General features: G+C 48.6%; 1 protein-coding gene across 4 annotated transcripts in view; it reads left to right on the forward strand.

The window, feature by feature from the left end:
• Positions 1-13493, forward strand: part of LOC117205103 (nephrin-like) — a 252859-nt gene that overhangs the window by 232420 nt on the left and 6946 nt on the right. For all 4 annotated transcript variants that reach the window (XM_033443190.1, XM_033443191.1, XM_033443189.1 and 1 more), the window contains 2 exons: positions 644-943; positions 5166-5486. In XM_033443190.1, the coding sequence (XP_033299081.1) occupies positions 644-943; positions 5166-5486 (621 nt within the window). The remainder of the gene's footprint in view (positions 1-643; positions 944-5165; positions 5487-13493) is intronic.

Here is a 13493-nt window from a genome sequence, read left to right on the forward strand (position 1 = left end):
CAATCATTGGAAATTTCGTTGGTTTCGCTATTGTCTATAGCAATTGCGCGATATTTGTTGCCAAGTGGCCTTAAAAAGTCATAATCCTTTTTCTTCTTTCAAACGACAAGATACGTGCCCGAAGCGGCAGAAGAGACGGATGCAGGCGGAGATAGGAGAGTCGGATAAATTGGAAGAAATGTATATCACGGGAAAGGTAGCTCGGCAAAGGTGGCAGTAGTTGTAGGTGGGAAATCTTTTTACATCAGTCGCGAAACGATTTCATCCGAGCGAAAGCTGCCTCGTGACAAAGTTCTGCGAGGCATGCTTGGAAAATTTTCCAGCAGAAAGGTTAAATAAACGGTTCTCAGTTTTCGTAAGTAGCAGCACGCGTAACAGGTCGTGCAACGCGTTTGATTATTCCAAGCCAGCGTTCCATCGATGCTAGCTAAATGTCGCCGTTTCGAGGATGCTCCAATTTCTTTTTTTTTTTTTTTTTCTACATTTCAACTTTTCCGACGTAACGTTCGATCGAGTGGAACGCGTGGCGCGGTTGTGGCGTTCGATTCTCGTGTGACTGGAATTGAAAAAGCAGGCAGCGGAAACGGCGATAGATGGTGGTGATTGGGAAAAGGGGGAGATTCACGGTCGAAATATTTTTCAGTCGCGCCGGTTTGCAAGGAGGACCGGATCGTGGTGGTCGGAGCATCGAGGGGCGAATCGTTGAACATCGCGTGCAAAGTGGAGGCCGATCCGCCAGCGCACAATTTCCGATGGAAATTCAACAACAGCGGAGAGACGTTGGAAGTAGCACCGGGCAGATTCTCGATGGAGAAGTCAAGCGGCGTGAGCGTGCTCAGGTACACGCCGACCACAGAGCTGGATTACGGTACTCTGTCGTGCTGGGCGGACAATTTCGTTGGTACACAAGCGAGACCGTGTCTCTTCCAGCTGATAGCCGCCGGTAAGTATTTACCGGATCTCAGTAAATGTTACATCAGCCGAGTAGCAGCGACCTCGCGCTCGATCTCGAGTCTTCGAGTGGTCAGGAAATCGAGTTAAAATCCTTTCTACCGTCAGAAACCAGCCTGTTTACGCTGCTAAACTACAACCTTCCGTGTTACGTTTCGTCCACCCCTGAAATCGTGCAAATAAGACACTTTGTAGACGACTGGTCGTGCTACTCGCAACAAACTGCCTGGAAAATATCTCGAGAGCTTCGCTCTATTCGTCTTTCCAAGTAGACGCGTAGTATGGCGACGGAACGAAGAGGAGAAAAAATTCCGCGTGGAGAGAATCTCGAGGCAACGCGATCAGCCGAAATCTCTCGCAAACCGCACAAAAATCCCAGTGTTTAGAATCGGCGTAACGACGTGGTATTTCATTTGCATGAGATCGGAGGGAAGAAAGGCGGTGATTTGAAATTGTACTCGCGTGCAAACAGCAACGTTGCAATCTGCGGCGCTTTTTTCCAAATTTCAAGTACGTTGTGAATCGAATCGATGGTAAAACGCGAAATAAATAGTGGAAAGCTTGGGCCGCTGCAACTCTAGCTCGAAAGTCCGACCTGCGTAAATTATTCAAAGAGCGCCGCATTCTTGCCACCCTCGGGACCGTACCAAACCACCAAGACTATTAACGCCTCAATTATTTACCCTTTCGAAACCAAGATTGTTCCATTTCTAAAGATCCTTCCAATTAGTTGGAAAGCGATCGTTAATCAAGCTGCCGGTATCACCGTTAACCGACCACTTATCCCACTCTTTATCGATTCCTACTCGCTTTTTTACGCAACCGACCATTATTTATCCGCGCTAGCTACCACATTATATCACGTTACGATTGCATTTTTTCGCAAGAACACTCGCGTAAAAAGCTATCGGCAGAATCAATTAATCGGTCCGTCCGAATACTCGATACGCTCGTTCATTAACACTAACGCGCCGGTATAATCGATCGATTAGCGGAGGAATTATACGCGACGCGCCGACGAATTTCCCCACGATAAACATGTTGATAAACATCATCTGGTAATAATACATCTGCGTGTATATACTTCTGCCGTATATTCGATGTGATGGAAATTTGATTGATTGAAAATAAATTAATTGAATTAATGCTCGGCGATTAATAGGTGCAAAACAATCAACAAGCATAACCGATCCGTGCGTTCGAAGCGAATTTTTTGGAAGCCATTCGAGCCGTTGCTCGAGCTGCGACCAATTTTCCAAGGGACCTTCTTTTCCGAGAGAGGCGCAGGCAGAAACGAGAGGTCAAAATCCTGACAGATATTCGGGAATTATCGCCGCGCGTACAATGCGATGCTACCAATCATCGCGCGGTAAACCGACATTAATCCGCGAGCGGATTTTCGCCGCGCGGCCTCGGCTCGATGTCTTTTTTTCCGCGTGTGATCGAGAATGACGTTGACACGACGACCTGCCGAAAACGTATTGACATTGACGAATACACACGTGCGGCCAAATCGGCGTCCTTTCTTCTTTGTACGACCCTCGCAACGCGCATTTTCATCCCTTTTACCCCCAACCTACGTACTTTTCTCCTCTGCCCTTTTTTTTCCTTTATTCGACAGAGGAATTACCCGGCAAAAAGATCGGTCGCAGCTAAGAGAATGAAAGAAGCGGCGGCGCGTTGCAAACTGGTGCTCTTTGGACGATTTATCGCTTATTCGTTCGCAGATTTTCAAAGATCTTGGACGTGTTATTCGAGGGGATCCGTTGAAAATCCCTTAAACGTCGAACGTCGTTAGAACGCATCGATGACTGAAACAATTTTTTACGATGTCTTACGATACTTGGCGTTGGAAGAAATATCGCGAAGCAATGTGCACTCGATGGTCGACGAAGCGACGTAGAGTTTCGAGTGAAATCGAGGCTAGTCGGTCGGTCGTCGATTCTGCTAGACCCAGTGGCTGTTGTCGTAACCTTTGGCTGCTCTGATTCATCCGCAGCGACCCGGAAACCGACCCTCCACGAAACGAAATTATTTTCAAATCTGTCGGTATTGATATCGGATATTGCGTGGTGGTTGGAAAGATGTTCGATGTTGCGACACGGCCAGAGCTCGTGGACTGCGGCAGGCTAACACGGGTCAAAGAAAGTTAAGCTGGTTATTCGCCTGGTTTTCGTGCATTGATCGCCGCTGCACCGTGAAAAAACTGTTTTCCAGCGAATTTCCGCTGGACGCGGCGAAATTTCAAAAACGAAAGAAAGAAATCGCTGACGCGAGAACGTCATTACCTCGGGCCGATGTTGATTAAATAACAGACTCTGACTCGACGCAGCAAGGCGAGGCGGCTGCAACTAGGCTCGAATGGTAAAAAAAAAAAAATAAAAAGAAAGATTCATCGGCCGTTTCGCGTTTCCATTTTTCAGATAGCCATTCGAGTAAGTTAAAACGAAGGGAGTCGGTGCATCGGGAATAGAATTTTCAATCGCGGTTGAGATAAAAAGCGACGCGGCGCGGGATGGCATGGCGTTTCACCGCCTCGCCGCGAAACCGCGCGGCATGTATTATGAACCGGATGAAAATAAATTGAACAACGGCCGCGGAACGACAGGCGGGGATGAAACCTTGGTAAAATTCGATATATCTTAGGAAGGAACCGAAACGGTTCGTTGAAAAGAACGCGAGGTATGGCACGCGGCGGTTTCGCGATTAACGCGAATGAAATGTACGAGAGAGGTTGGCGTTTGCGAGCGAAAAGCGAAGAGCGGCTTGTAAATAGGTTGAAGCGGGAAAAAACAAAGAGTACGAGGGGTAATAGGATGCAAAGCGAAATAAAGTCGAGCCGAAGGATTCGCTTTCCGTCCGTTTACTCGCGTCGACGGAAAAGACGAACAATATTTATTTTCTCCTTGCCACTCGGACTCGTGATAGCTTCGCTGTCTGTTTAAGAAGAAGGAAATTTTATTTGGAACGAACGAGAACCGTGGGGACAGAGAAGCGCGAGCAGGGGAAAAAAGATGAAAGACGGAGGAAGAGGAGGAGAGGGAAATGGCCGGGCGAGGCGAAGGGCCAGAGCGAAAAACAGGCGAATCACGGGTGCAACTGCGCTTTCAGTGGCGGCAGAGAAAAAGAATTTTCGTAGGATGCAACAAACTGCATCAACGCCGGGAGACGGGACGAGGTGAGATGGAACGAACGAAAAGAAGAAAAAGTGCGGGACATCTCTGTGACCATTACTATCCCGGTACACTAAATCCTTGCCACTCGTAGACGCGCAAACATTTTTCACCCGGGGTCGGGTGAGCTTGATTTCCAGAGAGCCGACGGTCTCGCACGCTTTCAGCCAACCTGTAGAGCGACCTTCGAGCGCGTACAAAGTATCCAGAAAATATTACCGGACAAAGGGCGACAAACGAGCCTGCGACAGAGACAACAAAAGAGGAAGAAGGTGGATCGCGCGGCGGAAATTTCCTTCCAACGAACAAGCGCGTCTCGCCATACGAGAGACGCGCGACGCGTGACTAGCGACGATGCACCGGAATCCAGCGCCAAAGAACTTGAAAGTGGCACGTGTATCAGAGAGGAAATAATCTTCGCCGTTCGTTTGATTCGTTGGTTGGACCGTGGATGGGAAAGGCAGGATAATAACCGTTTGCACGTAAGAGGGAGGACGCGACTCTTGATCCGAGTATTCGGTGTGAGCGGCGCGCCGGTTTTCGTTTCCAGTAAGGAAGCTCGCAGAGCTTGCTGAAAGCGTAGGGATTCGCACAAAGTAGCTGTGGAATATTGCGAGTTAAAAGGCCGAGCGACCAGCTGCGGACCTCGTCCGTTTACAATCGTAACGTTCTAAAGAGCCAGCCAAGACTGAAATCCTTTACGAAGCAATTTCACGCGTCGGCTCGTTTTAATATTCGAAGCTTGCGGAAGAACGTCAACTTTCGCTCTACGAAATAACCGACCGCCGCGCGTCTCTAGAGCTGTGCAGGCGAAAGTCAACGCTATCGCGAGAATCGATTCTACCCCGGAGAATCGAACTGCGTGGAAAAGTGGCCCCGTCTGTTTGAATAATCGCAGAAAGAGAAAAGTGTGGGTGGTACAGGTAGGAAGAGCGAATCAAAATGGCAAAACGTGCGACGTTAGCTCGTAAAATTTTAACAACGTGGTCGCAGCCGAGCAGCGTCGTGACGGATTTAACCGCGGTGACGTTCTCGTTTCAGGAAAACCATTTCCGGTCCGTAACTGCACGCTCGCGAACCAGACTTACACCAGCGTCGAGGTGAAATGCGTGGCCGGATACGATGGCGGACTTCCGCAAAAATTCATCCTGGAGGTGTACCATGGCGACGTGGATTTCCTATCGAGCAGCCAGCCTCTCTACAACGTCTCCAACGTAGACGAGCCGAATTTCTCTCTGGCCGGTCTGGAGGCGTCCGTCGAGGCAGGCGTTCACGTCGCGGTCTACGCCGTAAACGCTAAAGGCCGCAGTCAACCAGTCATTCTCAGCGAGGTCACCTATCGCGACGCCGAGAAACGTACCGGTAAGTTGTATCTCTCTCTTCTATTCGCTTTTACACCTTTAAATCGTGATCCTAAATACCGATCTTAAATGAATCTAGAAATATATTTATATATATAATTGACCATCGACGAACAAAGAATCGTCCGCAAGGTTCATAAAAAGGTAGTAGATGCTTTGCGAAGAAATCGACCAGAGCTTAAAGTCAACTCGTAGAAAAGAAAGGGATAAGCAAAGTGACAGAATGAGAAATGGACTGTCATGCGTAAGCTTAATCGAACAGAAAGCGCGTTCAAAGAGAAACGAGCCGCGTTAGGTTGACCCTGATCAATATAGTGACCGGCACCGATGTCAAGGAGATTAACAAAGCGTTCGGGGATTCAGCAGGCAAGGTCGCTGCCGCCTGGTTTCTGCGGGTTCCGCGCCGCCTTTGAAACGGATGGTAGTTGTTCCCGAGTGGGTGGTGTCAACGACGAGGTTAGTAAGCAAGACGAATCGCCACCCCCGAGACAACACACCGAGACGAATGCACCACACCCATTATCCGGTCTCTATGTACATTGTGCTACTTAGCCGGTCTCGACTGTAGTCCAAGAAATCGGCCTACGTCTTCATCGATAACTCGAAACATCCAGAGCTTTCCAACTCTCGCTCCGCGATTAATTCTTTTATTCGCTTATTTCTTTGTTTACTTCTTCCAAGGTTTTTCTTTGCGTTTTCCGTCAGAAAAAATATTTACCTCAGTCTGAAGCGTATGTCGAGAAAGAGTTTTCTTTTTTTTTTTTTTTTTCCGAACGGCATCGCGCTGTCGTCGTTATGAAAAAGCTAGATACGTAACTCGTAAATAACAGTGTATGGCGACGCGTTTATTCATTTTCACCACGCGCTCAAACTCGTCTATTGGATAGATGATAGAAAAACGTTAAAAATGGTTAGCAAAGTGAAAAAAAAGAAAAAATGTGCGGGGGCGGGGGACAAAGTCGATGTAGAGGAAGGAGAATGACGCAAAAATGTAAAAGATTTGTCGTGGATAGCGCGCAGTGAGTCACTGGGTGACATCGTGTGTATACGCGCGATCGTAAATATCAGCATGGCGTGGAGTTTACAACGAGGTAAAACGGAGGGCACCAAATCAATTGTCAGTAAAGTGATTTACGGTCGCGGCAGCGTCTATCAATTTGCAAGCGGGAGATGCGAGCGAGCATGGAACGCGCTCTCTCTTCTCCTGTGCCCGCGCGCGACCACCCGACTGCCACGACTTCTCGTACATCAACTTCTCGACATTCAAGAACAAACGACCATTACTTACGTCCTCTCTCTCCCTCCCACCCCCCCTCTCTCTCCCTCTCTCTGGCTGCATTTGATTATCTTTCGATTAGACGGAAGAAAGAGAAGGAGAAGGAGAAAGAGGAAGAGAGAGAGAGAGAGAAGGAGCAGAGACGAGACAGGCTCTCGGCTACTTAGCATTAAAACTACTCCTCTCAGAACTCGATCGGTAAAACGACCGACAGCCCGACAAGCCAACTCCAAAGTCGATTAGCGCGTAATTAAGACATTAGTCAGAAACTTGCGGCATTTAAATAGCTCGACGACCTTTCTTCTCCCATTTGAACGTTACGTTCCTATTCGAATCGATTTCATATTTCACGGGTGCGTCGGTAACGCATCGGGACAGAAATTTAATCGGATCGGTCGCGAAACTCTCGACTCGATCGGCGTTCGTATTCTTTTTCCTCCAACATTGGTTAACTGTTTTCCCCAGTGCGTTGGAAGAATTTTTTTTCTCCCATTCGCATTTACGCAGAGCAACGAGCATCGAATTAAGGAAAGCAATTACAGATAATGGTCCCAACGGCACCCACCGACGGAACCGTACAGAAGTCAGAGAGAAAAAAAAGAAACAGAAGATAAGACTGGAAAGGGTGGAAAAGAGAGGAAAAGACGGAGAAAGGGAGAAACAGGAAGGGGAGAGAGCGAAAACAGAAAGAGAAGAGGCTATCCAGAAGAGATACGAACGTACAGGATGGTCATTAAGCGGCTGCACCTTCTCTCCTTTCGTCTTGCTCGCGTGTCCCCCTCTTTACGTTCCCGGTTCGCTCATCTTTTTGGACATTAAACCGTTTCGCGTGCGGTAATTTTCCCGGGGTCATTTTTGCCGCTCTTCTTGCTCCGTCGTTAACTTCACTTAGCTCTGTTTACCCCCGTCGTCGTTTCCCTCTTCATCCCTCTTTCGTCCTAGCCGTTTCCCTCGTCGCTTACTTCCGATCTTCCGTCTTCCGGCCCGCCTCTCGTCAGACGTCAGCCGAAAGCTCGCTCGCTTCGCCGGTTTTTTCACCCACCGAGCCCGCTGCTTTTTTCCGTCCTACCACGCCTCCTTGTCAACTTATTTTTATCCTTCGGCTAAAGAACGCCGCTCTTTCACCCCGCAGAGTCGAGCTGTATTAACGGAGATCATTGCCTCTTTCTTCGATCGTTGTCCCTCCCGAACCCCCGACTCCGACGAATCGAGCGAAAAAAAAAAAATCGCATCGCGAAACTCGCGATTAACGTGTCTCAGTTGGAAGATTGGAAAACTCGAGGTTGCGCGAACGAAGAGTAGCTTTCACGTGCAAAGAGCCATAAACGTTTCTGCGTCGGTTATTTCCAACGAATATCTCGTTAACCCGCGAGTTAATATTTAAATCGACAGAGTGGTAAGAATTTTCTTTCGAGATCCAAACGTGATATTTTGCGAGACGGGAGACCCACGCTGCTTATAAAGCTCTGTTTCGCATTTTTATTGATATAACCGATCTCGCGGAATCAAAGATACCCGGTAAGGTGGAAACTCAAACAGATCGCGTTTCTCGCGAGTAAACACCTACGAAATTGAATGGAATTCGTTCTTCGAAATTCTATATACCGTGTTTCTTCGATGCTGGTAAGCGGTAGACGAGCCAGCAATTGGCCGCGAAGCACGACGAGGAAATTGAATTTCGCGATTCCGGACGCAGGGTGACGACGGGGAAGAGAGCGATGCGAACCAGAGAAATCGACGTAATTTGTGACACGCGGATGTTAAACAAGTGCGTCGCGTGTCTCGATGAACGATGCAGCGAGATGACAGTTCCTTTCCAACTGTCCAATTCGCGCGTACTGTTTAAGGCGTACTGCTTCGTGCGTTTACGCGTGTCGTTAACGCGATCGGACCCTCGTCAAACGGATCTCGATGTAACTCATCGCGCGTAAACGCCGATACCACGCCTGACGTTCTCGCACGTAACGTCAATTAAAGGACGATCGAATCGACGCGCGTTTCCGTTGCATCCGCAACGCGCATCGTAGCTATCGATCATCTCAGAGATCGATCGATCTGGAATACGCAGATGGAGAATCGTAGAGAGAGAAATTTTGATCCGCGAAAAGGCACGTTGGGCTGCTAATTCGATTGCAGCCATAATTTCAAGATCTGGAACGGTAAAAAGTTTTTGCTCGTCCAGAGGAGGCTCGATTGGCTGTAAATTCGTGAGACGGAAAGCATCGTAGATCGTGAAAGGTCGGCGGACGATGCAACGCGTGCTGATTGGCGAGAGAACGCGTCTGAACCACAAATCCAGCCTCGTCTTAGGTTTTGTCGGCTTTTGCCGGGCTGTGTCTTAAAATCCAGCTCCGAGGATCTATCGATCCATAGTTAAAAACGATTCGCGAGGATCGCGTCAGCGGTATAATTTACTTTAACGCTATTGTCGCAGTCATTCGTTTTCGTTCGTGTTTGCCATCGTTTTGATCGAAGTAACGCAGACTATAGCGGCGGCATTATGAATTTTCTTTGCGGTGCGGTAACCGCTTTAAACGGGAAATCGTCGTTCGTGGAAGAAGAAAGACCGCTTTAAATTCTATTAAAGCGGCGGAGTAAAGTCCTGTCGGAAGGAAAACGATTATTATCGCCGTACGAGTCACATCGTTAAGTCCTTAAGAAATATTCTCTGCGGCGTAATATATTCCAAGCGGAGTTTATATCAAGCTGGCGCGCGCACGAGTTATCCAACAATTTCGCCGGTGGCCAGAAAATGGTAGCCGTGGAAATTCCTCAAACGGTTTTGGCTAGCGCCACGGTCGCCGCCATTCGTAACAGGTAATGTTGCCGGAAGTATCATAACGACCCATTCTCGAGTTTAAGCTCGTCTCTAAATACTATCCGGAATTAAGCGGAAACGACTATTCGTGATTATACGACCGACGACCATTGCCTGCTTTTCAACCGAAATCTTTACACCGCTGCCGCGTAATACCGCGACACATGATAACGTTCTCTCGGGCTAAGACTGGCCTTTGTTCGGCCATCGTCGTCGTCGTCGTCAGCAGTCGAGAGCGTACCTTACTTCCGTCGAAAGTTCTGCTCTCTCTCTATCTCTCTATCTCTCTCCCTCTCTCTCTCTCTCTTTCTCCCTAGTACGAGACCGTGTAGACCGATCAAAGCCGCGGAAATGTCCAACTACGGTGGTTTATGCTACACACCGTTAAACTGTACGTGTCGAAAAGCTGCGAGAGACGTCCCGGAGTTTGAAACCGGGATAGAATTATCAACGCGTTTGATGAAAGTGGCCCGGGAATCGAAAGCCCGTGAAATTTGCCCATCGTCGATCACAAAACGACGAAATACATAATTCGTGGCGGAGGAAGCGATAGCATTATAGGGGAGGAAACAGCGGTGACGTTGACGCGTACCACCGACGTCGCCTATCTGCACCACTCACCGAATCCTCCTTAATTTCGAGAAACCGTCGCCGCTGTTCGCCTACTTCGAAAGAGAAATTACAGGCAAATCGAACTCCGCGTATTCGCGCCGCTTCCTCGCGAAATCTCGTCTCGTCGAACGGTATCGCGGCTAAGGCTGAAAGGCGTCAGCTGCACCGAATTCTGAATCAGATTATCGCGAGCCATGAAATTTCCTCCTTCTACGCGCGTGTAAGTACAGTCCGCCAACACGCGAAACCTTTTGCGTTTTCGCGACCAAGTTATTCCGACGCGACGCGTTTCGATCACCGATCATCTGCGTCCGATAAGCGTCCACAGAAATGGAGAAAACGCTATCGAGAAGCTGAACGTGCTAGATCGGCCTGCACCGACCAAAGTAATTCGGCGAGTCGTTGCAACTTTGGAATATACCGCGTTGTCAAGAACAAATGAAAACGTAATTCGGATATCCGGTAACGGTGGAGTAACGCAGAGACAAGGTAACGTTGCAAGCTGCTATTCGTAGGAATAATTTTAGCGAAACCGATGGCCCGCGGGTATTCGAATTAAAGCGAAATCGGAGGATGAGAGGGGGTGGGAATGACCAGGAAGAGGAGAGGAAGGGTGGAACGGTAACATCGGATTAGAGAAAGGGTTCCATCGACACTAGTGGCATTCCTACTGGATCGTACGATAATTGAGATTAGGGTACTTGGCTTTAAGCCTTTCGAGCCTTCGAAGATCGGCCAATCCCCTCGATAAGCGTTTATTATGAACGAGAATCTCAAGATCGGCGACTACATTGCCCTTGGCTTCGTCCTTTTGCTACTCCTCCCAACTTCCTCTCTCTCACTCTCTCCCTCTCTCTCTCTCTCTCTCTCTCGCTTCTCCCTATCCGTTCTTCTCTTCGGTTTCTCTCTGTGGGGCAATCCTCTTCAGGTTGCGAGATTGCGCCGGTAATTGCTCCTCGATTTCACCTACGTACACATGGCTTTCTATTGTTGCACATGAGCATACGATTTCTGGTGTGTACATATGCGAAGGGAAAGGGCGGCGACGCGCAGATGGAAGGGAAGGTAAAGAGAGGAGGGTGAAGAGAGTGGGACATAGAGGGAGTAATCAGTGACGAACTCTCGAGACTGTTCCGGCTGAACGCAATTAAGAGGATACCAAACCACCATCGACGTGGCTACTTGACCGTAGCCGTATTAGCATCCAGGAGAATCGCGTACCTCGCAAAAGGGATTAACCTTCGAGGAGATTCGCAGGCAGCTGCGAACATCGACTTGAGATTTATTCCGTTTCAATCGGTGAATCTATACGCTAAACACGGCTAAGGAAGTAAGAAAACGGGAGAAACAGGCAGAAAGCCGACCGGATGGCAAAGGTATTTCCACGGTTGAAACGAATCGTGTCTTGAACGAGAAAATCCAAAGTAATATCGTGGATGGTATACGTGCTTGGAAATCCTTTTAATGTGTTCGCGCGGCGAATGGAATAATTTTCAGAACGGACGGTGGTCGCGTTTCCGTGGTAATCCGGGTCGAAAGCGATCGGTCACGGAGCCGAAAGAGATTCGCGTGCGCGTTTCATTAATTGAAAACGGCTGAACTGGGACACGTAAGTCGCCTTAGTCGGAGAACCGACAGCACAACATCGATTCGGGGTTAGCTTTACGTTGAAATTAATCCAAGTGAGCCAAAGTTAGATCTGGCTCTGGCTAAGCCGGGCTTTTTGGTGACTTAGTCGGCCGTATGACATCGAAGCTCCGTCTTACTTGCAGCCCGATATCCAGTCGACGCATGACTGAAACTTCTCCAATGACTTTCTCCTTTCGTACCATTCTGGCTTTTCCGTCGTTCGTGTAATTGTAACGTTCGTTGAGACGTCGCTCGAATCTTCTACGTTTCTCGTTAGAAGAAAAGAAGAAAAAAGACGAGGGGAAAAGAAAAAGGGCTACTTTTTTGGCGAATCGCTGGAAACGTCGCGTGTTCGCCGGACGGATTATAAAAGAGGGACGCGGAGTCTCGAGGAAATCGAATCTTTATCGAAGCGTGATTTTGCGACCTCGCCGTGGCAGAAGGAATTTTTTCCCGATTTTAGCTGAAGTACGTAGCAGTGAAAATCTTGGCGAACCCGCGTTAAGACCGATTAGCGATCTAAACTTCGATGAACTCCGAGTTCGAGAGCCCGTTGGGATATGCGATTCCCCCTGTTGGCTCTCTTCGAGAATCCCGTTAGACCATTCTCGAGGATCGACGGTATAAGGACCGGTTTATCTTTAGTACCCCGGCACCAGACGTTTCTTCGCGTGGAACTCGATTAAACTTCCATTGCAACTTTTACGAGACATTGTCGAGGCTTAGGAGGGTATACGATCGCAAACTGTGCCCATTTCCCGGACAAGAAAGAACCTGCAATCTGCTAAAAACTAGTAATTGATTAAAAAATCGTAGCCGCGGACGTTAACGCGGATGGAAAGAACGCGAAAGGAAAGGGAAGGAAAGGATCGGCAAAGAATCGAAGGACCAGGCAAGGGAAGAGAAAAGCTGGCGAACTATCCGCGTGATTTAGGTGAATACCGCGTCCCGAAACGTGCCGCGAGAAATATATTTCCTCGTTGTTCCAAGGGAACAGAGCTTCCGCCGTACAACTTTAACGAGAATCCGTCGACGCTTTCGAAGAATATACGATCGCGGGCGACCGTGACAGCCGTCTACGGTAAGTCGCCGTAATTGATCCGAGAAATTATCGTAACGATGCAATTACCTGCATCTGCCGAGAGGGAAGTTGCAACGCGCCATGCCGTTTGAAATATCGTCGAGTCTTCGGAAAGAACTGTATGTCAATTTCGCGCGAAACCAGACAGCACAGAGGATCCGTCTTTAATGGTTGCCGAAATAAACAGCCCGTTCGAAAGGACTCGCGTAATTCTACGATTTATCGAGAGAATCGGTCTCTTTCCACGCGACTTCCTACTCCGTCTAGAGTCTAGAACCGTCTTAGATCGTGCGATTCGATGGCTTTACGAGAGCTTTTACGTCCACGCCAAGCACTTTTCTGTCGCTCAACCGCGCGCGCTCATATATTCCTCGAACGTCCTTCGAGACTCGCAAGATCGTCGTATACGGTCTATTCGCGGATCTAAGCGCGGGATTCAAAGCGAAGATAGCGCGCAATGGCATTGCCAATAAAACGCAGCAACCTTTACGAGTGCGACGCGATAAGTGCAATAACCGTGTTTCGTTCTCTGCTGTTACGCGCAACCTGTTTCACGTCGATTTCCGCCGCGTGTTTCCAGATTTTGCGAATA

The sequence above is a fragment of the Bombus bifarius genome, unplaced genomic scaffold, assembly GCF_011952205.1.
Source record: "Bombus bifarius isolate JDL3187 unplaced genomic scaffold, Bbif_JDL3187 scf7180000007986, whole genome shotgun sequence".
NCBI lineage: Eukaryota > Metazoa > Arthropoda > Insecta > Hymenoptera > Apidae > Bombus > Bombus bifarius.